Below are 23,914 nucleotides of genomic sequence, written 5' to 3'. Positions count from 1 at the left end.
AAAAAAAAGGCTTAATTCAATCAGTGAGCAGAACAGTGACAGAATTAGGAACAAAAGGTAGAAAATATAAAGGTGTACCAATTCAAGTGATAGATGAAAATTCTAACATATAATAATATTTTAGAAATTTACAACTAGATATTTTACAAGAATTTTTAAGTTCATCTACAGAGCCCTGTTAGAACAGCCTGACAGGAATGTTATACAAAGGATTCAATCTTTTTATGGCAGGTTGAATTTGAAAGTTCCTTTCAACCCTAAGATTTATACACATCTTCCAATCTGTCTCACTGACTAGATCTGAGACACAAACAAATGTGTTATTCATTACAAAAAGCCCAGCACCTGTTACTGGACCTTGAATATAGCGTGCATTCAAAAGATATGAATGAATGAGAGTGAATAAATCATGATGTTCTTTGTGAGAAGCACAGTGAGACTTGCAAAACATTTAATAGCCAAGATTTGAACAAATGAAATCAAAGTCACCTGTATCTTTCATTTCTACAAATAAGCCACCTATATCAGTTACTAAACTATCATCTTTTAAATAAAAACTTACTGATCTACACTGTTCTAGAATGCTGGACAGGGATTTTACAAACCATGTTTCTCCTCTGACAGTGATTCTATCTAAATTTCTGACCATGAGGAAGGGGGTAAGGGAGAGGGAATTGATGGGACTTGTTTGTTCCCACTTAATTTCCAGTTTCTGGAAGTTACAATGATTTTCACTTATATTCCCAGATTCATACTTGCTATATCTCCTCAGCAAGCCAGGATCTTTTCTTCAGAGGTCTCTGTCCTGACTTCATGAGGCTCTTTCTAAGCTCTGGAGCTAACAACCCAAAATGGGTATTGGTCCTAGTTCCATGGAGCATTTTCTCCAAATTGCTTCTGCAGTCCTTGTGGTACTTTATCTTCTCCATTTGCTTTTCCAGTCACCCAGCACCTGTCTAACCAATTCTTTATATTGAATTCCCCCTGTTGAAATACCTGACATGACTTCTCTTTACTTTAATGCACCCTGACACACTTGCTTGGTAAATTCCTAAAGTATAGAAGAAAGTACCCAAAACCAGCAGGCTGAAGATCTTAAATGCTATGTCCAGGTACCATACAGAAGGCCTGCAAGGGTACCAGTGACCATAAGCAAGGCACTACTGTGGTAGAGAGTATAGGAAGAATAGACCAAGCTTGAGCAAAGACAACCTCTGGCAAGTCATTTAGTCTCCATGAACTCGAGTTCCTTCCTGCATAAAAATGGGGAGAAATTGGGCATGTGTGACCAATCCACCCTCTTGGGGTAGGAGGCCAGTAATCTAATGACATCAAGCCCCTTCTAATTTAATTCTTCTAGTTCAATACTGCTTGAAAGCCAAATAATTAAGCTATTTTAGACTTGTGATTTATTAATGGCAATAAGGCTTTAAAGAAAGGACCTGACAAGTGTTTCTGAGCACACAGCATATTTTTGAGGCATCTCTTTTAGCTGCTGTGAGTGCTTTCTTGCTGACATCTTCAGTCTCAATTAAGTCTCAGACAGCTGAGGGCAGAGGAGAACTGAAGTACTGCTACAGTGGCATGTTTGTTTATTACCCACTCTACCCCCAGTATATATCATAATGATCACCATCAGAGTTTGGGAAAATGGTATCTGTATAATGACATTAGCATAGATATTCTTTATACAATGGAACCATAATGAATATTCCTGGAGGCTAAATTATCTGAGCTAAATTTTTGATTTCCCCTGTGAAAAGCACAGGAAGACAATATAATCTGAGAAAATGCAACTGCAGGTGATGTTTACCTTGAGAAGCATACCTATCAGCATCCTAATTTGAGGAGCAGAGAGTAAATTTCTATGAATATATAACCATTCAACACATTATTCAAAAGGAAAGTGTTTATCATCTTCAGAACATTTGCTATTCTAAGAACTAATTAAGTTTACAAACTGTGTTGTGAATACCAGAAGGCAGTAGATGTACAAATCATATTGTTAATTATGCCTCTGACAAAGAAACTGTATACAGGTACTACATACAAATGCTTCAAACAGCCAATTCCTTTAAATTCTATGATCTCAAGCTTGGAACAAATAAAGCTAAAATGTTAACATCAGATGAATGTAAAATGAAGTTGCTTAGCAGAAAAATGCAAAAATAGCCCTAAGTGAATGCTTAATTGAGCTATTTTGTCACCTGTTTTTGCTTATGACACTCCCAGAATAGTGTATTAACCTACAGCCTCCAGATAAGCACTAGAATCTAGCTTTTTGACATCTGCAATGAGGATAAATTACTGATAATACAGAGAGAGGAACTTAATTTAGTATTAATTTAATTAATTAATTAATTTAATTTAGTATTAAGGATGTGGGTTCATATCATAGACCAGTTTGTCCAATATCATATTGGAAAGAAACAGGAAAGTGAGTTGGCTCTTGGTCACCTTGACTATCAATTGGGGATGCTGAAATCTACCTCTCAAGTGCTGAGGATTAACAGTGTACCTCAACTGCCATGTCTAGAAACACATGGCAAAATCTAGTTTCCTTCACTCACATTTATTCACATTAATGTAAGAAGTATATGTAAAGTTCTCGAAAAATGAAAAATTTAAATATTAATATAATTAGAATAAAAATCTCAAAGATTAAGGTGGCGTGCACTCAGAAAACCATTCAGCTGCAATCCTACCACTGAGAAGGACATCAGCCTGGTAAAATTAGAATACTGGACATTAAGTTGGAGGTTCTAGTTGCACTGATCACAACTCACCACCCTTCTAATGGCAATAGTTATGGTAACTGAAAATCACTTATTGTTTATAACATGGGGATCACCTGTTAGCTCACTCTAATTGATGGAAATATAAATGAGACCAAGTAAAGAAAATGTCTAGAACCTGAAAGAGATCCTCAGTGATCAGTATGGTGTGGCAAAGGTCTCAAGGTATTTCTAATCCAAAAGGGAACTTAAGCAGCAGAATTAAGTTACAGAATGATGGATCATACAAAGAGCCTTTCCAACTATACATAAACTAAGGCACTGGGTTAGGCCTCATGTCTACCTTAGTAGCTTAGCTAGCTCTCATAAGCTCAGCTCTGCTAAGGAAAAATGTGTCTGTTCCCTCCACGTATATGGTGGCAAGCTGAACAAAGTAAAGCTTCCCCACAGCAAATGCACACATCTAAATAAAAATGATTCTGGAATATAATCTAACAAGGAAATGTGGAAAGTGTTCACAGGAGTATTTCTACAAAACATTGCCTAATATGCTTTTCTGTCCTGAAAGCACATCACAGAGTCATGCCCACAGGTAGGCAGAGATTACCCAGATGGCAGTCAAAACCATTTTGACTAGTACTGTCCAAAGTGACAGAAATGTTCTTGAGTTATACAATTCAATATAGTAGTCACCAGCCACATGCAGCCACCAAATACTAGGAACAAGTGTGACCAACACTTATTTCATTATGATCAATTTAAATTAACATAGTCACCAATGGCTGGAGGCTTCCACAGAACACATCCAGAATGTTGTTAAGAACCAAAATGAAAGTGAAAAGGGCATGTGGAGAGATGCGACCAAGCTCAGACATTTATTCTTTTATTCAATAAGAATTTACCAAGTGCCTAAAACACGTTATTGATGTCAATGCTTCCTAACATATACCAATTCTGAGCAGCAGCTTGATGAGGTGGGAAAAGCACCTGTGGACTTGGGAACAGGCTGCCCTGGGCTCAGAATGGTAGTTATGTTGCTGTATAACATGGTACTAAACCTCTGCTCAAGAAGAGGTTCATACATGTTTTAGTCAAGACTGTATGCGCATACTCACAATGCAAAATTTAAGTTTTAAACACTTTAAGAAAACTACAAATAAATACTACAAATTATATAGGGAGGAGAAAATGCTTTTTTAGGTCAAAATAAATCAAGAAGAACTTCAGCGTGAGTAGTATTTTAGCTGAGATTAAGCAAATGGCCTGAATATGTGAAGGGGATATCCCATGCACAGGGAACAGCATGAGCAAAATTGTGGACATACCCATGTCCACATGTCAAAAAACAAGGAACAGCAGTGTAACCAAAGTGTAAGACATGGAGCAGTACATGGTGATAAAGCAAAGAAGGTAGACAGATTGGAGAAAGACTGGGCTGGCCTATTAGTGCTATGTTAGGTGCCTTCTTGACACGACTGAGAAGTCTAGGGATGCATTTGTGCAGAGGTTCCTGGCTCAGAAAGGGAAAACTGTACTGCACAGCAAAGTCCTGTGATAGCTCCATTCTATCTGCTGATTGAGTGTCCACTGCTCTTGATGGTAAGGTTAAACTACTTTAATAAACAAAAATGTTAAAAAAGAACAAAAATATGCCTTTTTACAAGAATGACTGTGAGACCGCTACAGGCCCTTGTAACTACTGCCAGCCGAAGAAAGAATCAAATTAAGAGATTTTAGTAACATACAAAAAGTGCACAATGTGTTAGTATGAATTTCAGTTTAAAAAAATTCACACATTATATGTTAAATCTAAGTCCAAAGGCTGAAGACTGCAAAATGTGAGAACTACTACAAAACAGTACTCCACAATGGTTTCTTGTGATTACAAGGTCACTTTACAAGGATAAACATATCTAAGACTAAAAATAAGACTGAAGAAATTCCATTATGTAGTATCTATGAACAAAGAACAATCCTTACACACTAACTTTTCTAAAAGACAGGAAGAAAAGGAATGAGTGATAAGCTACTTATTGGGACAAGTGGTAAAATAATTATAAATCTTACTGAAGGATGAGTAAAAACATATGATTTCATATTTCTTTTTCTCTAATCTGACTTTCAAATCAAATCTGTTGAATATTTCCTGTTTCCTTTTAAATACATTCAAATCTCTTAAGTATTTCTTGATATTTAAGTTTCTTGCTCAATAGTTAAGATTTCATACTTCAGGAAATGATTTTTATAAATCCTAGAAACAGTATACAAAGAGAAAAAAATTGCTTAAAACAAGATTCACATTGGGACTGATGTTTTATGTGGGCTTTAAATGTCTGAATGGCAAGTCATCACACCACACCTTCAGTATACTCACACATCAGTACCAGGTAAGTTCAAAACCCTAAATTCTAAGAAACAAAACATTACAAAATCAAGGAAAAGGGGCTCAGAAATCAGCCTGTTTTGCTTTTGTTTGTTTTGTAAATTAAATGTCTGATCAGCCATAAGCCATACCAGATACAGTTTAAGGACCGAGGAGATGGCAACCAGCATTCAGGGAGAGCCTGATGAACAGCAGGTGGACGTTATTTTAGACAATGTTAAATATACTGCCTTAATTAATCTTCAAGAGAGGCAGACAAATGTAAGAGAGTCTTTTCTTGACTATCGAGGCACTGAATCTGCATCTGATTTAAGGTCTGTGCACTAGTTACCACACTCTCAACCGAGAATATTTAATTTAAACTGATATAGTTAATAGAAACTTCCACTAGTTCCTAACCAATCATTTTATTCATCTTTATGAAGCATTTATCCTATGTTATGTTGTAGCATTTATCATATATTAGTCTATCTTATTTACGGTACTCTCCGACACTTGGGTTAATGTTATGGGTACAGGAAGCACTGAATGAATAAATGAATATAGAAAGGAATCCTAAATAATCACAAGATTTCAGCTCCTTTTTGGTTTTTGCTATGAACTAACTAAGTAACCTTAATTAAAGCACAGTTTTCTCAGGTATATATTTTTTTAATTTATAAAAGTACTTCCTGAGCATCCTTCCTTTTGCTACACAGCCCAACCTTGGCATGTTGAGGACTAGCTGTTTCCTGCTTCCTTTCCAGACAACTGGGAAGACACTTCTCTTCCCAGTGGCCTTTGCTCCTGCCCATTCAAACCCTACTTCAATAATCTTCCAACAATTAGAGCGCTGCTCAAATCCCTCTGATAAATTCAAGTTTTATTTGTTTAGCTAGAGTTGGGTTCTATTCTTTAGAAACAAAGAACTCTAAGAGACACAATAGGAAGTAAGGTATCTTCATACAGAAATTGCTTTATTATTACTTCTAACCCTTTATTTAAAAACAAATTGTAACCAAACTACCAAATCCCAGCTTAAAACATCTGACAATGAACTGAGCTTCCTCTCACTGTGTTAAATGCTCACCTCTTTTGAAATCTTTTTGGTGGCTATCTTTCACTATCAGCACCTGCCGTGATTCTTCTGTATCTATGATACACTTTCTTCAATTAAATAATAAAATGCAGTATCATAAAATATGAGAAGATTATTTTCTATTATAAAAATCCTAAAGGTTAACTGTAGTCATTATATAATTTTATCTCCATGATAGGACTAGCAAATATAACCGTTATTCTAAATATAACAGAACACTAATTTTTTCTATTTTATCTTAATTTTGTGGTAGCAGAGGAGGTAAGACAAGCATTCTATCATGTGAAGGACCTCAAACAAGAAAACAAAACTATTTAAAAATACTTTTTCATTGCTTCCTAATATAAAAAGTCTCCTTGATCAAATAAAAATTCAGAGCAAATTTCTTCCCTCCTAATAAGATTAAAAACTCAAGAAGAGAAAGTAAGATTAAAAAAAAAAACACTCTGATGTTTCTAGAGTTACACATTAATAACTGCCAAAAGTTGCAATGGAAGAAGGAACGAAGATGTGCAGATAACATGGTGTAACAAAAATATGACCTGCTGGCTGTACCATGTTTGTAAGACTTTATACCTTCAAAAAGAAGAAAATATATTGAGAGATCAAGTTCTGGGTAAGAAGAGATGTGCAATTTGCATTTTGTATAGATCAAAGAACATATACACATATAGCCAGGTCTCTTGGTCTTAACAGCATCAGGGTGTATTACTAGAAAGAAACACTGGTATAAGAAAAGGCAGGAATAAGTTTAAGTCACAGCCTCATCATACAGCAGCTGCGTGACAGTCCTTTTCCTTAATGATAAAAGGTAGATAACAATGTCTAATAAGCAGGACTGCTGTAAGGAACTAAAAATAGAAAACAAATATAAGCAAAGTCTGACAGGCAGCGGGTACTGGTATTGCCTGTTAATTTTGTCATTATATTTCATCTATGTACCGTGAATTGGAACCAAAAGAAGAAAAGGGCCCTGAATATATCTACCCTTTGCAACCACAGCTACAAGAGCCAATGTTCTTTGCCATCCACCTCTTTTATCACCTATATAATCAGATGTCTGCCTGCAAGAATAGGCACTCAAACTGCCTGTAGTTCTAGGGTAAGAGAACTATGAAAAGCAAGTCAATTTGAAGAGAATACACAATGAGCAGAACCACTCTCAATGCTTTGACATCACTTTCCCAGGTACTACTGCACATCTCCTTCATACTCCAGACTACAAGCCTAGAGAACAGACCCATTTCTTCCACATCCTTCATACCACAGAGAACACACTCAATATATTAATTTAGATGACTGAATGCATGATTATCCTATGTATATTTTATTTATATTAAAACAATAAGAAAACAACTAACCTTTAACCATTAAATTAAAAGTCATTTATATTCACCTATTTGTCAATGCCTCTGACAATGCTAGGGACTACACTAGCCATAGAGGTCTTCGAGAAACAAAACACACTTGGATGATGGAGAAACTTAAAGTAGAACAGAGAGTAAGACACCAGGGAAACAATTAGAGCAAAGGGTGATGAACACTGTGACAGATGGATATGCAGAGCTGTGAAAGATATTAGCAGATGTTCTCAATCCAGTCCACTTCGGGGTCAAAGAAGGGATACGTAAGCTCAGCTGTGTTGAAGGGCTTTCAACACATGAGTTATGTGATCAGGTCTGGTTGGTAAAGATTGCCCTGTCCACAGGGAGAGGCAATCAGGAAGGCAGGTGAGCCACTTAGACCCTGCTGAGCCATTTATTAATAACGACTAAATTTTCTATCCACCATACCCAAAAATTCCCAAAGAAAATGTTTTATGCACCAAAGCTTCAATCCTTACAGCAGTAGAAAATGGATGGAAGGTAACTGGGTATTGTAATTTGAGTTTGAGACCATCTTGAAACCCATCAATTCCCTGCATATGGAGCCATGCAACAAGTTTAAAGCAACACATGAATGTAAGGATCAAATCGCAAACCTAGGTTCATAAGGCAGCATAAAACAAGGAGAGAAGTTATGACCCAGCCATGGTGCTTCAGTGCCAAAGAACAAGACTGCTTTCTATGCTATCATCCATCACATGTAAACCATATGATAGTAACCAAATTACCAGCAGAATAATATTTTTTGAGAAGTCAGAGGAAATTATAAAAAATTAATATCTGATCTCTAACTTTGTGATGTCAGTTAAGTAACTTGCTCACTTGGTTAATACTTTCCTCATTTTTAAAAAAAGGGAAAAAATAGGCTAGGATCTAGCACAGTGGCAAAGCACCTGCCTGGTATGTACAAGTATGCAAGGTGCAGTTTCAATCCCGAGCAGTGGGGTAGTTTTGAAAGAGGTGGTGAATCCTATTTATGGCTATAGAACAAGTGAGCTCACTGCATAAAGAACACATGCTAACAGAGTGCTGCACACATAGCAGACACATTCTTGATTTGCTATATTACCTTATTTGCCTTAATAACCCTTCAAGTTGTGTCTGTGCCTTATTCTTCCCATTTAGATTAGAACTTTTGGATATGCCGTTTCCTATTAGTAACAGACCACAAGAGATGCTTGTGTTAAAAAGCAATAAGGTTGAATTCATGCAGAAAGTAAACATTTAAACACCCTGAAAGCCTTGAAAACAGTCATTAAAATGCAGCAATGAAGAAGAGAAAAAGGCATGCAGGAAGACTGCTGAGGACATGATACCTTCTTTCAAGAAATACCCATCTAACCCTACCTGCAGGACCTGTGGAGAGTTCTGGCATATCCACTGTTGATTTTCTGAGGGCTTTCAATGTCATTCACAACTAAGTCTGAGAATTAAGTGTGACTATCTACACCAGACATCACCACTCTGCACTAAAGGGCAGTGTGTCTTGTTAAATAATGAAACCTTGTTTGTGCTCATCATAACTGAAACCACAAAGGTGGCCACAATTCCTCCCAAACAGAGAAGCATCTGATTTACTTTCCCTTCAATCTGGGCTCTAGTTAGAGCCCAGGGCATCACAATGTAAAGGAAGGAAGTTATAACCGTGCCATGGTGATTTACTGCCAATGGGCAGGGCTGCTTCCTATTTCATTAACAGGAAATGCAGCAGAAGTGGCACCCAGGACTTCCTAGTCAAGGTCATATGCACTTAGGTCTTGTCTAAGTCTCTTAAGATGCTCATTCTTGGGTCACTCTCTCTGGAAACCCTGTCTCTTTGGCTCTAGGAAGCCCAAGCCAAGAGGAAGCTATGGGTAGCTAATGGGTCAACAATACCAGCTATGCTCCCGCTGAGTTTCCAGCCACTGAGGGCCAGCATCACCTAGCAACAATGGGCATAGGCCACACTGGGCATCCAGACCAGGGAAGCCTTCAGCTGAGAGCTGCTCCAGCTGCTATCTGACTGCCACACAGGAGAGAGAGTCCAAGTGAGAACCTTGAGCTGAACCCCACCAACCAGAAAACTGTGTAGGTCAACCACACACAGTTAATTCTAAAGCATGTGATTTAACTTGGAGTAGTTTACTGCATGGCAATGTATCAGGATATGCAGATTTAAATTAAGGAATTACCAGGGTGGTCATTTGCCTTAGTGTTACCTCACCTCCCCAGGTTCAACCTGGTAGATATTTACCTTTTTTTCCCTCAAATCTTGGTATGTGTTTTAAAAAATTCTTCTGAAGAGCTTTTTACATTTCACTATTTATCTATTCATTTTCATGGCCTATCTATTTCTCTACAGTCTTCCTGCCTATTTCTGTTCTTCAACACTATATCCATGCCTACATCGCTGTTATCTGAGGTTAAATGTGCCCCTCAACTCATTGGCCCTTGGCTCATCCACAGAGTCTATTTCCACTTCCCAGAAAAGAACATATTTCTCTACAGTACATACTCACATTCTAAAAGGAATGGTCATTTGCTTAAACTACACTCTGTAAAATGTTTTTAAAAACGCAGCACATCTGGCCTGGTAGAGTGACTCAAATGGTAGAATACCGGCCTAGCAAGCATGAGGCCCTGAGTTCAAACCCCAGTGCCACCCAAGGAAAAAAAAATCTAAACTTAAAAGTAATTTACTTCTGTACCTCAGAGATTCATTCACTCTAATCACCTCCATAGAGGCCAAAGATGGGCTTCTGGCACCCTGCTCTTCTCCATCCATCTACTCATTCAGTTGCCCAGTCATCCTGCTCCGCTGATGCCCAGGATCTTAAGAAACTCATGTTGTGCTAAAACAAACAGATTTGTACAGAAAAAGAACCATGATATACTGTGGTAAGGGACACAGGAATCTCAAAGGACCAACAAACACCATGGTGGTGTCCTAAAAGTAATTGATGGCTATCATTTAAAACCTAACAGGATGATGTCAACTTCTACCGACGATGCTGAGCCAGCAAGAAAACACCACTTACCCTTCAAAACTGAAAAAAACTGCATAATCTACAAAATATTTTTTGAGCCATCATACAGCTGAGTCACAAAACAAGGTAAATTGAAATCTAAAGAGTGATATACCTCCTCAAAGAGAGATGGGGCACAGATAACGGTTTACTTTATCAGAGCACAAATGTGGTTAAGAAGAAACAAACAGAAATATTAACAAACACTTAGAAGCTGAATGTGGGCTAGCATAACAGCTGCAAAAACATTGGAGCTCGATGCTGTGGTACACGACTACAATCCCAGCACACCAGAGGTGGAGGTAGGAGGATTCCAAGTTTGAGGCCAGCCTGGGCTACACAATGAGTTCGAGGCCAGCCTGTACTATATAGTGAAACCTTGCCTCAAACAAACAATCAAACCCAAAATGTGTGAGAGAACACAACTTCCTCCCTCACCAACTATTCTCCACCAACCTTCACTCAGACGCTCACAAGACTGGGAAACTGCAGAATGGAGAGAGATCCTTGAGCTTATGCAGGTAGCAAATGAAAATAAATGCCACTGGGAAACAAAACAGGTAAAGCCCTGCATGCACCCCAGACCCTCTCATACAAAGCAAAAACTATCTGCTATTGGCCACCAGTGACCCTCACAATCAATGCCCTCCTCCACCTGTCCCGGCTTCTGCTAAAGGGCTGCAGGCAAAGCCACAGGTCACTGGGGAGGGCCTGAGAGGGGGATGAAGAGACGATGTCATCCTGAACCCATTAGGGTGCTGCATTGATATAAAACATGAAATGCTTCTGTTAGAGAATTGGAAACTTCCAATTGAAGAACAAGGCAAATTAAAGCCAAGGAAACAGAAGGAGGAAGTAGGGAGCAGACATCAGTGAAATTACAGACAAAAAAATATGGAAAAAAATCAATAAAACAAAAAGTTGTTCTTTGAAAAGTCAAATAAAATTGTTAAGCTTCTATGCAGACTGATCAAGAAAAAGAATAAACATGTAATTATTGATATGAGAATAAGAGCCATACCACCACAATACCTCATGTTCATTAAAAGAGGAAGAGAGTATTATTGATAGTTTCACACCAATAAATCTGATAATTTCCTTAAAAATACAAACTACCAAAGATTACTCAAGTAGGAAAAGATAGCACAGGCAGAACTCTATTTTTAAAACTTCTCAAGCCTGGCTCCATGTAGGAGCACAAAAACATTAGAAACTAAAGCTTAAGAAAACAAAGTACCATTCTAACAGTATCAAAAAACATGAAATAGGGACAAATGTAACAAAATGTGTGCAAACTCTATACACTAGAAGGCATGAAGCACTGCCCATAGCAACTGAAAAAAAAATCCAAATAATGGAGACGTATGACATCCCTGTGGGTCAGAAAACTCAGTATTGTTAAAACAATACATTTCTCCCAAAATTGATTTATAAATTTCCAGTCTCTAAAAAGACACAGGTGACTTATACGGAAATTCATAAACCAATTCTAAAACACAACTTATACATGTACAAAAGAACTTATGTGAGTAAGGGAGAAAATTCTGAAGGAAACCAAGAACTATGTGAAAGACTCATGCTACTGGATGTCAAGACCTCACGAGGAAGCTCCAGTAATCAATACATGGAGGCACTGGTTCAAGGAGAGACACATATAGCAACAGACCAGTGTTCAGAACTAGACCTACATGTGTGTGGCTAACTGAGTTCTGATAAGGATCCAAAGGCAGTTCAGTGGAGATAGTTTCAGTCACTCCAACAAAAGGTGCTGAGACCCTTAAGATGAGCAATCTTGATTCTCACCATATACAAAAAGGAACTTGAAGGAGAACATACATGCTTCCCATTTCCTTTGATACACGTGAACTCTTTGGACATAAACTTCTCTCTGGGTGGATTAGTTCCACAGATGTACAAGTATTTGAATTACTGTCATAAACTAAAGGTAAACTGCATTTCACTTCAAGAAGCAGAAGCTGAGCAACAGACTATAAAATGGAGCTAAGAACTACAACCTCCCTGTGTTGTGCTGATAATGCTGATACCTGGGCACCCTCTACTACTCAGCACCTTCTTATCCATCATCACACATCCCTGCATCAGAAGAGCCCTGAGCCATGGATAAAGGACTATCAACACTGTATTTGATACGTTCCTTGAAGCAACTATCTACTCTGGCATCCAGAAAAAGTACTATATATGGACTTCCTTTTCAGTCACAAAGAATACTTTGTTAAAATATACTCAAGTGGTGACATTCACTGACACCAATAATTTCTCTGCTCCATCAAAAGCTTTCTTAAGAAAAACTGATTTTGTTTTCTGTTTTTGAAGCAGTCAGTACATGGCAGGGAAAATAAAATTATTAACAGTAATGTTTGATACCATTACCTTGGTTTCTGCTAAGGGACCCTAAGTTTTACCTATCATTGCTTTTGTATTACCAGAAAAAATGTTAACACAGAGAAAAAGCCAAAAACAACATCTTAGGAAACAGCATTTGTGAGGGTTTCTGGAACCTCCAGAGTTCACACTTTGGACCACACATTGAAAACTACTATAACTAATCTAATTCTGCAGGAATGTCAACTCTGCGCTGACTCTCCAACCAAGACAGCCACTGTCCTTTATCTCATGGGGCTCTGTGGATCTCAATCTCTTTCTCTCTCTTTCTCTCTCTCTCTCTCTCTCTCTCTCTCTCTCTCTCTCTCTCTCTTTCTCTCTCTCAGTTTATTTTCTTCATTTCTAACATTTTTTTCTAAGAGAATGTTTGTGGAATGTTTTTTGATTTTCCTTAAATCTAAAGAATTCTACTTCTAGGTATACAACAACGGTTGTTGAATGAGGGGCTGTACATACAAGAATAGACACTTCATGGTTATCTAGGAATATAAAATGCAATTTCAGGTTCTCTATCTTTCTATGAATCTTCCTCTAAATAAAGGTAAGAGAGGGGTAGACAGACACAGATACATGCACACAAGCCCTCACAATTGGTTTGGGGGAAGGAGGCAGAAAGAAGCAATACCATCAGCACAAGTAATACTCCATCTATGCAGGGAAAGCATTACTAAAAGCAACATAAAGATAGGATACCTAAATCTCTGACCAAAGAAACAAAAAGAAATAGATACCTATAGCCATGACTAACAAGAAGCGTCTTAGAATGCCAAAATAAAAATTCCTGGCTTCTGAGTTAAATGTATTATCAATTTACAAATGAAGTACTCAATATAGACTAGGAATTCCATCCACAGAGCAGCTTCATCTGACCAGAAAGAAAGACCGTACCAGTGTGCTGTCCACTGCCTCCCTGTTCAAGCTGCTGACCTCTGCTCTGCATTGTCCAAACTTTTTCTTGTCCCTTTAATAAAAACAAACAAACAAAAAAACAGAACCTGGTCTTTTGAGTCATATCACAAACAGAAGTTTCAGAAAAGATACAAATACTATCCATACTGTATTGTCCATAATATTTTCCTATGGAATTTTAGACTTGAGGACAAAGCCTGGTTCTAACCTTTAATATGCATGGCAGCCTGTGCCATAGAAATGTGGCTTCAGAAACATTAAGACCTGAATGGCACGAGTTTCTCCCGGCCAGACAGAAAACAGATTGTCCTTAGGCTGACCAAGAACTTGGGAGAAGTCACTTCTCGTTCCTGGGATACTGAAAGCAAGGGATTCTCTGCCTGAAGTCTCAAAAGGGGAAGGGGAGGAAAAGTCAAGTCCATACTGTCACAGGTACAGCAGTTCATTTAAATTATTTGGTGAAATAGGTATATTTCTAGGTCAGCTTGGAAACTAAGGGAAGGCAGGAAAGAAGACTGAATTCTTAGTCGAACCAGCATATTTTGGTTTCATGATCTTATTTATGTATCACAACTCATATTTCACAAGGCTAATAGGTGACAGACTGCTGACACATATCCAGACATGTCTGACTCCAAAGCCCATGGTGACTCACACCGTTAGTGATAATGTGACTGATATCAAAACATGTGCCAAGTTCCCAATAATGGTTTGATTTAGAACAAGGGTTAAAATCTTTCTGTACAAGAATGAGACAGCATCTTCAGCTTCGTGCCATATAGTTTCTGTCAAATTATTTAACTCTGATACTGCAGGGGAAGCTGCAGGTGACAGGTACACAACTGAATATCTATGTTCCAACAGAGCTTTATTTGTGGACTTGGAGATCCAGGTTTAAAGTAATTTTTCATGTCACAACAGGTTTCTATTTTTTTCCTTCATTCTTACCTCACAAATCTTAACTTCTTAAAAACAGGTATAGTTGAAAGTAAAAATTCTAACACTACCTGAAGAGGTTTTTAATGTACTAATACATACAGCGACTTTAACACACCAGAAGGCTATAAAAAAAAAGTGTTAACATTTAATTCTATGTATACATTGTTGGGTGTGTACAGTAAACTCAAGTTCAACAATTAAAAATATAAACACATATAGACATGAATTAAAATACAAAAAATCATCGTGCATGATGCCACACACTTGTAAACCCAGCCCTCAGGAGCCAGAGGGAGGAGGATCTCAAGTTCCAGGCCAACCCGGGCCTCATACCAAGTCCTGAGGGACCTGGGCTACACAGCAAGACCCTGTTTCAATTAAAATGCAACAGAAACAATTTCCACTTATCCAAAGGAATGCAAAAGGAGAAAAAAAAAAAGAACAAAAAAACAACAATGACAAACTTAAATGTAAATACATTAATCAGAACATTGAAAATAAATCTTATGTTTTCTAAATGAACTTTAAATACATAGACAAAGAAAAAGATGGAAGACATATAATCACAAATCAAGATAAAGCCGGAGTGTCTTTACACAACGTCCACTTCGAACTGAGGTATACTATCAATAATAAAAGATTTGCACTATATAATGATAACAGGGAGAACCAATGTAAGTTCATGGCATTTGGATTCATGCCCCACAACAGAACATCAAAATATACTAAGCCAAAACCAGACAAATTCAAAATTACAGCTGGGTGGAAGAGAAAGTTTCAAGGGAAATTTGGAAATACTTTAAACTAAAACAATGACAACAGGAAATTTAACAGAATGCAGAAAACAGAAATTTCTAGCTCTAGTATTTACATCAGAAACATCTCAAATCACCAATCCATGATCCACCAAGGTATACCAGGGCACCATGACTTCTTATGTGCCCATGTCCTTTCTTTTCTTCCGGTATCAGTAAGCTTTAAACTCACATCTCAAATAGCTCCCTCCACAACTTAACCCATTAGTTATACTCTCCAAGAACTCTTCCAGCACGTGGGTCCACTTCTCCCGTGCTACCATCTCAAGGGGTAAGGCTTTGTTTTCTTGTCCGAGCACATCTTGAAAACCCAGTACTTTGTCTTTACTTCCCTCCTCCTCTATCTCATCCTTCACTCGGCATCTGTTACTGAACCTCTAATAGGTGCTGGGGACACAGCCATGAGCAAAATGCTGATACATGGGGCTCATGTGGCAAAGCAATGTTCCCTGAAGATACCCGAACTATGGAGGAGGATAACTGAGGAGGAAAGAAGTGTTTCCTGCACAGAACGGATCACTCTATACACAGCTTGACTGTATACTTCCTAACAGACTGCAGTTTCTTATGTCAGGAACTATTTCTTAACCATCTGCATGCTCCCAGCAGTTAACAAAGAACTAAAAATCACAACTGTAAATAATAATAATGATGCTAATAATACCTATCATTTAGTGAATGTTCCTACTTGTCAGGCAATGAATGCCTTTACACATGTGATCACATTTAATCTTCCTAACAACTCAGTGAGGTAATTTATTTTACCCCAACTGAGGACAGTTAGATAGTGAGGGGCTCCAGGACACAGAGCTTGTAAATGGGGGTGGTAAGACAGACTTAAAGCTAAGTTTTATTCTTAATCACGATGCAATACTGTCTTCTAAAAATTGGATATTCACAGTCATCTTACATCAAAACAACTGGAATTCTACATTTATGCACTAACATGAATCTGAAAGTGTTCCAAACAGATTCAAAAACAAGAGTCCTAACAGCCCTGGAAGCGAGGCAGAATGAGCTGGTCATGACTGCCTTCAAGCAGCAAACCCTCCAGGTCTTAGCTCTAGGAGAGGCAGCAGGAAAACAGGTGGCAAAAACAGCCCGGAAGGAGGATGCCTTTGTATCAAGGGGCATTCGTAAAGGAAATGTAAAGATACATGTGCACACCTGGTATGACTCTCACTCATATGCTCTACACTATTCAGTGAGCTTCTAAGATTCCACAGCCACCATGCCAACGCCTTCCTACAGATCTAATGGCACCCACAAGCCAGTGTGGCAAATGCACTCACAGCAGCCAAATGCCTTTACTCACCACAGTCTATTATGCTTTGGGTTTGGAGCTGCACAACTACACAACTACAAAAATTACTGGTTGGAGAAGAAGATATTTTCAGACAGGACTAACCATTGTGCGATATGTTTAATGTGAAACAAGAGTCCCTAAATGTAATTAGCAACTTTCAAACACGGGCCCAATGCAACACTTTAACAGAGAAAACCTATCCGTTTTCATATTTCTTTTTAATAGGATGCGGTTGGTGAGGGAGAGGAAAGAGACTCGATTCTGAAAATGCTGTGGGAGGGGAAGAAGTCCCTCAAACAGTAATAAGCACAAGAAACAAGAGCAAGAACTGTAGCAAAAATTTAATGCACACAATTTGAGTCCCAACCTCTGCAGCTCACAGGGCTTATCAGGATCAGCGTAAGTCAGGCACATTCACACTTACATCGGTGGGCAGTCTTTTTCTGTTTGTAACTACCACTTGCAGTTCCTTTCTGTACACCTTCCCCATGTTTTATGGAGTTATTTAAAGTAAGATTTAGAATATGTGGACTAAAGCAAAAATCTATGAATAAGATGTACCTTCGCAGCAAGCAAAAAGAAGTCAAAGCAGAGCTTGGTTCTGATCTTGCCTTGCTGTTTAGAGCTTACTGTTTCTCAGGCTCAGTTTGACAATCTATAAAATAGACGTATTAACACCTATCTCTATAAGGCTGTTGCAAAGATTAAGAAAAGACCTGGCAAAAAGATCCTACAATTGTCTTACCACAAATGGTAGCTACACTGTAACATCCCAGAACAAATCACACAGACATGAGTTGACAGTACCTCCCCTTTGTCACTTAAACCACAGCCTAGAATCATTTCCCTCTCCTGAACTTCCACATATTAAAGGCTGCCATTATGACCTGAAAAATAGGCAGTGCATTTCAGCACTTCCTCTATGTCACCTTTAAATGTCGTTTATCTTTTTGTTCTTCTGTATTTTTTACATTTTATTTACCCAACTAATGTGGAAGACTGAAGACCTTTGAAACCAAGTGGGCACAAATTAAAGTCACTCAGCAGAAGTCACCGGGCCTTTCCCACACTCAGCTGCCCCATCCACTCAGTGCAGAGGGGCTGTGAGCATGGACTCATGCACAGAATGGCAGCAGAAGGGGGAAGGGGGAAGGGACAGGTGCAAAGGCCCTAGATACCACGTAACTGGATAACATGGAAATTTACCCACAAACAGTAGGAAGGGGTATAGTTGGTATGACAGGAAACCATCTACCTGGCAACACTGGCAAAGTTAGATGTCCTAAGGACACTCATTTCCACGTCACAGAGTAAAGCACACTAGGAGTAGAAGAGACTGCTTTGGGAGAAAACAAAAGTAGTAATTAAGAAGAAGCACAACAAATATTAAGGTTCACATGGTCTATTAGTGGATGAAAAGTAGAATGGTAGAGGGAAAGGAAAAAAGGAGAAAAGTTATCAAGTCAGTTCACTGACTACCCAGTCATTGTGACACAACAAATGATCCTTGAAAAATACCATGACAGACACTCCAAATACAAGGCCTCGCTGTGACATGGTAGGCAAGAGAAATCCACTCTATAAGATCCTTATCTCTTAATCCACTGTAACTTTATGAAAGAATACAGGTTTGGGAATTAGACTGCCTCCCACTTCATAGTATTCAGTTACGAGCCAGCCATGTGACATTAGGCCAGCTCACAACTTCTATGAGAGCCGTTTTCCTCACCTATAAGATGCAATTTCAATCATTCATCTCAGAAGGATAGACTGAGAAATGGGGAAAATAAGGTCTTTAAATCCCCTGGCACTTAAATCTGCTGCTTAGCAAGAACACAAGTGACAGCTCATTACTAGTAATTACAGGACAGTGACAAGTCACTTAATGTCTCTAGCACCCCTCACGCATAATTTGAGATAATACCTTAGTACAGGAAAATCTCTAAAACCAGGCTAAAGATACTCTAGGCACACAATAAACATCAGTTTCCTGCTGTATTCCCCAGCCTTCTGTAAAAGGCAGAATAACACCTCCTCCCCACCAGAACCCATGAACGTTAAGGCGTGTGGCAAGAGGAGGTAAGATGCAGACAAAACTAAGTTTGCTTAGTTTCATATCCTTAAACTAGATTATCCACAGGAGCTCAATGCAATCACAAGGACCTTATGACAAATGGAAGAGAAAGACAGAAGAGGGAAACATAGAAGCAGCAGCCTAATATGGCTGGCTTTGCAGACAGAGAAAGGGGACCAGCCCACTACAATGGGCAGTGTCCTGAACTCAGCAGTTAAGCAACAGGTTCTCCCCTAGAGCTTCCAGACAGGAACGGAGCAGTGTCTACACCTGAGTTTAGCCCAGTGGGAACCATCTGAAACTTCTGATCTCCAGGTGTGCAAGATAATAAAGTACTAAGTTGTGACAATTTGTTACCGCAGCCTTAGAAAACTAAGATGCAGTCCCTGCCAGGTTTTCAGTTTCACTTTAAATAGGTCTCAAAGAGTATTTGAATCTGAAAACTGAAAAAAAAGAAAAGGTTTTTTCCCAGTACATATGTGTATAATGTAATTGTACAGCTATGACAGACCCCTTGTTAAAACAAAATGTCTTAACAAAACCACTTCTTACCGTATCAAAGTGAGGGAGCCGTCCTCACTCTCCAGGGCTTTGCCATAGAGAACAGGAGTGCGCTGAATCACATAAGCACTCATCAACATTTAGTTAAATAAAATAATTCAGATACAACATCTAGAACAGAAGTGCCCAAGGTTATGAGGACCTGCCAGCTCTAGTCAAGTCTGAACTGTCAGAAACTGAGCAAGACTTCAAGCTTATCCCTGGAGCACTGGGCTGGCTTCAAGCATTCTGTGGGTTGGTTTCCCTGTGGCTTGGATATGATTTGTCCCCACAGGCTCACGTTCTGGAGGCTTGGTCTCCAGTGTGACAGTGCTGAAGCAGCAGCACCTCCTCCCTCAGGAGTGACTTTGTCTCACTAAAGTGGTTAGGCTCCTGGGATTAAACCAGTTCTCTCAAGAGTGGACTGTTATAATGTGAGGCCACTCTAACAACCTGGCCCCATCTGTGCCTACTGAGTTTGTCCCCACTTCTCTGCCGTGTTATGACAGGATGCTGGCACCATGGTGTTTGGACTCTCCAGCCACCACTCATGAGCCACAAAAACCTCTTCAATTTATAAATCATCTGGCTTCAGGTATTTTGTTATAGCAACACAAAATGGATGAAGGTTTCAAGGCAAAGTCTGTGAAGTGAAATCTATTCTAAATATAGTGATTTTATTTAATCAGAAGACATATTGCTTCATTTATTAATTGTGACATCAGTTGAGACCCATACTTCCTCTCCACATAAGGGATCCAAGTCAAGTTAGTTAGGAAATTTTATTCCTGATAATTTTTAAGTAGATGTCAAATATATTCTGGAAAGGAGTCTTATACAGGTTACTTGAGTAGAAATTCACAACTTTAAAGTGAATTAAGTTATGAGACTGAACTAGAAACCAATGCTTCACTAATTCCTAGTATGGCCTGTGGGCAAAGGAGCTAAAGTCTGTTAGAAGTAACAAAAATCCTTGCTTCTCCACTCCTCCCAAAAATCACCACCAATCAGGAAGAGCTAAAGCACTACTAGTGGACTTCTCTGAGACACCATGGTGGCCAGAGAACACAAAGTAGAGCTCCCATGTGGAATATGCAAGAGCCAAAAAACTGCCTTTGAAAAAACAATCTTTTCTGGGCTCTTCTCCTGAAACCCATTTTTATCATGTGACTTCTTATTACAATAAGAAAGCCCAGCGTTCCGCCCATTTTGGATGAGGCCCTTATTCCCCACTCAATAAACTCAACATGACTGAGCACAGTGGCACACAACTGTAATCTCAGGTTCTCTAGACACAGATACCCGGAGGATCATGGTTCAAGGCCAGCCAATAAACTGGGCATGGTGACACAGGAGGCCCATGGTCTGAGGCCATCCTGGGTAAAAACAAGAAGTCCTACCTAAAAAACAACTGAAGCTAAAAAGGGTTGGAGTGTGGTTCAAGTGGCAGAGCACCTGCCCAGCAAGCTCAAAACCCCAATACTGCCAAAAAAAGAAAAGAAAAGGTGAACAAGAACTAGGGTGCAACCCACAAGGAAGACAGCATGAAAGCTTACAATTGGGTCTGCTCTACCCTCAGCCCGAGGAAATGGGGAACAAATCTGTTGCAATCATATATCCAAGGGTTGTGGCCTCTGCACTTGGCATATGTCATGAGCACTCTCTAAGACGTGACACAGACCCTGGCAGACAGGAGAATTCACATTCAAGGACATGAAGTTGGGCTAACCACTCTCACTTAATGTAGCGACACTCACCAAACCGTCCGCAAAGAAAGCAGCAATTCCACCATGTGATGCTGGCGAGGACTGGGAGCCACAAAACTCGTCACTAAGCTTAGAGTCTCCTGGGAGTGTGTGAGCCAACTCACACTCAACTTGAGGGCTGTAGCCAGTGGTGCAGGGCAGCTATCAAGGTGGCTAACTGGGTGATGAGCCTGCGCTGAACCCGCCCCCCCCACACACACAATGAGCCTGCACTCACCACACACACACACACAAACACACACACACACACGTGCGCGCACACACACACACACACAAATGAGCCTGCACTCACCACACACCCACACACACACAGTGATGAGCCTGCACTCACCACACACACACACGCTTTCTGAGCTCTCTGCACTCACCCTCTCCTCCAGACTCTTTCCCGCTAGCATCGCAGGCAGTAAGTAAGTTTAAGATTCCTACTTAAAAAATAAATAAATAAATGCATCCCACACCAAAAAAGGTTTTGAACTAAACATTCTGAAGGGTAATTTACACTGGCAGGGTCACACTCTTTATGAAATTAGTTAACTTAGTAAGGAAAGCAAACAGCTGAGAGCTCTTTTCCCTCTAACTGTAATGTTGAAATGGCTGCGAGGCTTCTCTGCCTTTCCTTCCCTTTTCTGATCCCACAAAATACCTGGGTGACCTCATCCTCAACCAGGGCTTCAAATACAGGACAATGCCATTACAGTGGAAGCAGACATCCAGAAAGACCACATTTATAACTCTGAGCGCACCTAATTCAAACCCTTGCCCACCTGCACTGCTCAGCACCCAACGTGATCTTTCTAAAACACACGAGAAGAATGACATACTCACTCCAGCATGTCCTTTGACTGTGTTACAGGATCTTACTGTACATCCTCATGGCTCAGCCATGTAAGGTCCTTCATGTTCTATTCTCTGCCTGTGTTTCTGTCCACTTCTAAATATTCTTGCTTTCACTTTATACTACAGACTGCTGGAAGGTACACACATGCATTAACTAAACAGGTAGCATATCCTCTATGCCAGGCACCCTTGTGGGCACTGGAGACCTAGCAGGAATAAAGCCCCAGCTCTTAGAAGCCTAAGCAGAGCTGTGGACAGTCTTACGGGTGCTACTGAATGAACCCTCATAGTAAGTCTGGGAGGTAGCCAGTATGGGGCCTGTTTTATGAACTAAGACACTGGCACTCAGAGAGGAAGGGAGGTGCCCGCTTAGGTCCAAACACCGCTAAGTGCTGAGGGGCCCTTCCCACAAGATCTGAGTCTCAGACCCAAAGTTGTCACCCACACTGCCACAGAGTGCACAGGTCTGGCACACATGTCTGAGAAACCACAGATCGCTCCTCAAAAACAGGAGCTAGAAATCCAAATAAAAGGCAAACGCTCTTAAATTCTTCCTTCACGAAAGCATCCTGAGAATTTATTACCCTAATCCAAAAGGAAGACATTAAGACCAACTGCTTTCCATTCTACAGATAGTCACAGGTGTCCACTCTCTCCAGGCGGAGCTGAGTGTCAGTCACTTGCAGGCTGAGGCCAGGGAATGAGTTAGAATTCCTGCTTATCTAGCATTTAGAGTCTCCTGAGAGAAGTAACACCCAACAAAGTATTATGATCTAGTAGGAAAAGTGCCAAGGGGAGGCAAAGAGGAGGGCCCCACGCTAGGTGCTGGGAAGACATTGGGAGGACAGGAGTCCATCCATTGCTCACCGTATGCCAGACGAGGAGCCTGCAGCCTTCAGAGACCCTGGATTAACCCTGAGGAAGGGCTCCAAGAAGTTAAAATACTGGCGTCACAGTTTGGGCCCACTGTTGTGCCAGGATGCTCTGCTCCTGCATCAGGAGTCACTCTAGAGCGCCCTTACCCCGACTGGGATGATGCACCACTCCTAAGCAGTTCCACAGCCCTGTGCTGCCTTTATTACAGCACTTACCATCCTGCAATATAAATGTCTTTTAATTTGGCTGCTTCCCCACTGAGTTGAAAACTCTTTAATCAGGGATAAAGTATTACCCAGTTCTGTCCCCCAGCACTTAGCCCAGCCCAGTCATGATCCTTCATCCTCCTCTGTTCTAGGGGAGACCAGGGAAATACACAGCCTCCTCCTAGGTTTTCCCCCAGATGGCTAAACGCTGGTGTCCTTAGAGCCTCAAAGTCTGAAGCTGGATTGCAAGATTATGTCTCCTTTGCCTTAAGGCGTACCGTCAGCCCTACAAAACTACCGCTGCTGAGAATGCTTTCTTGGAAGTGATACGGTGCTCTACCAAAAGCAGGTGAACCAACATCCAGTACACTCTTCTAAGTAAGTATTTCAAAGTAGAACTTAGGGCTGGGATGTAGCTCGGTGGTACAGCGCTTGCCTAGCATGCATGAGGCCCTGGGTTCAATCCCAGCACCAAAAAAGAAAAAAAAAAAAAAAAAAAACCTCTCCCCAAAGTAGAACCTAAATAGTTAACAACTCCACCTAGCACCCTGTGCTGGGCTCCTTGAAGGAGCAACAGGGAACTCGGGGAAAGGGCATAGCTGACTTTTCAGAATCCAGTGCTTCACGCAGATTTTACAGATGCAGAAACTGAAG

The 23,914-nt window shown here is 39.9% G+C and overlaps 1 protein-coding gene across 7 annotated transcripts in view; it reads right to left on the bottom strand.

Annotated features, from left to right (window-relative positions):
* Window positions 1-23,914, bottom strand: part of Khdrbs3 (KH RNA binding domain containing, signal transduction associated 3) — a 177,467-nt gene that overhangs the window by 140,102 nt on the left and 13,451 nt on the right. Inside the window, exon 1 of one of the 7 annotated variants that reach the window (XM_074069273.1) lies at window positions 13,878-13,944. The exons of the other annotated variants lie outside the window; for them this stretch is intronic. Coding sequence (XP_073925374.1) covers window positions 13,878-13,929 — 52 coding nt within the window. The 5' untranslated portion in view covers window positions 13,930-13,944. Of the gene's footprint in view, window positions 1-13,877; window positions 13,945-23,914 lie in introns of those variants that run through there. 7 annotated transcript variants of the gene reach the window in all.

Source organism: Castor canadensis, chromosome 3 (assembly GCF_047511655.1).
Source record: "Castor canadensis chromosome 3, mCasCan1.hap1v2, whole genome shotgun sequence".
Classification (NCBI taxonomy): domain Eukaryota; kingdom Metazoa; phylum Chordata; class Mammalia; order Rodentia; family Castoridae; genus Castor; species Castor canadensis.
The sequence above is the reverse complement of the archived record's forward strand: the minus strand, read 5'-3'. Positions and strand labels throughout refer to the sequence as shown.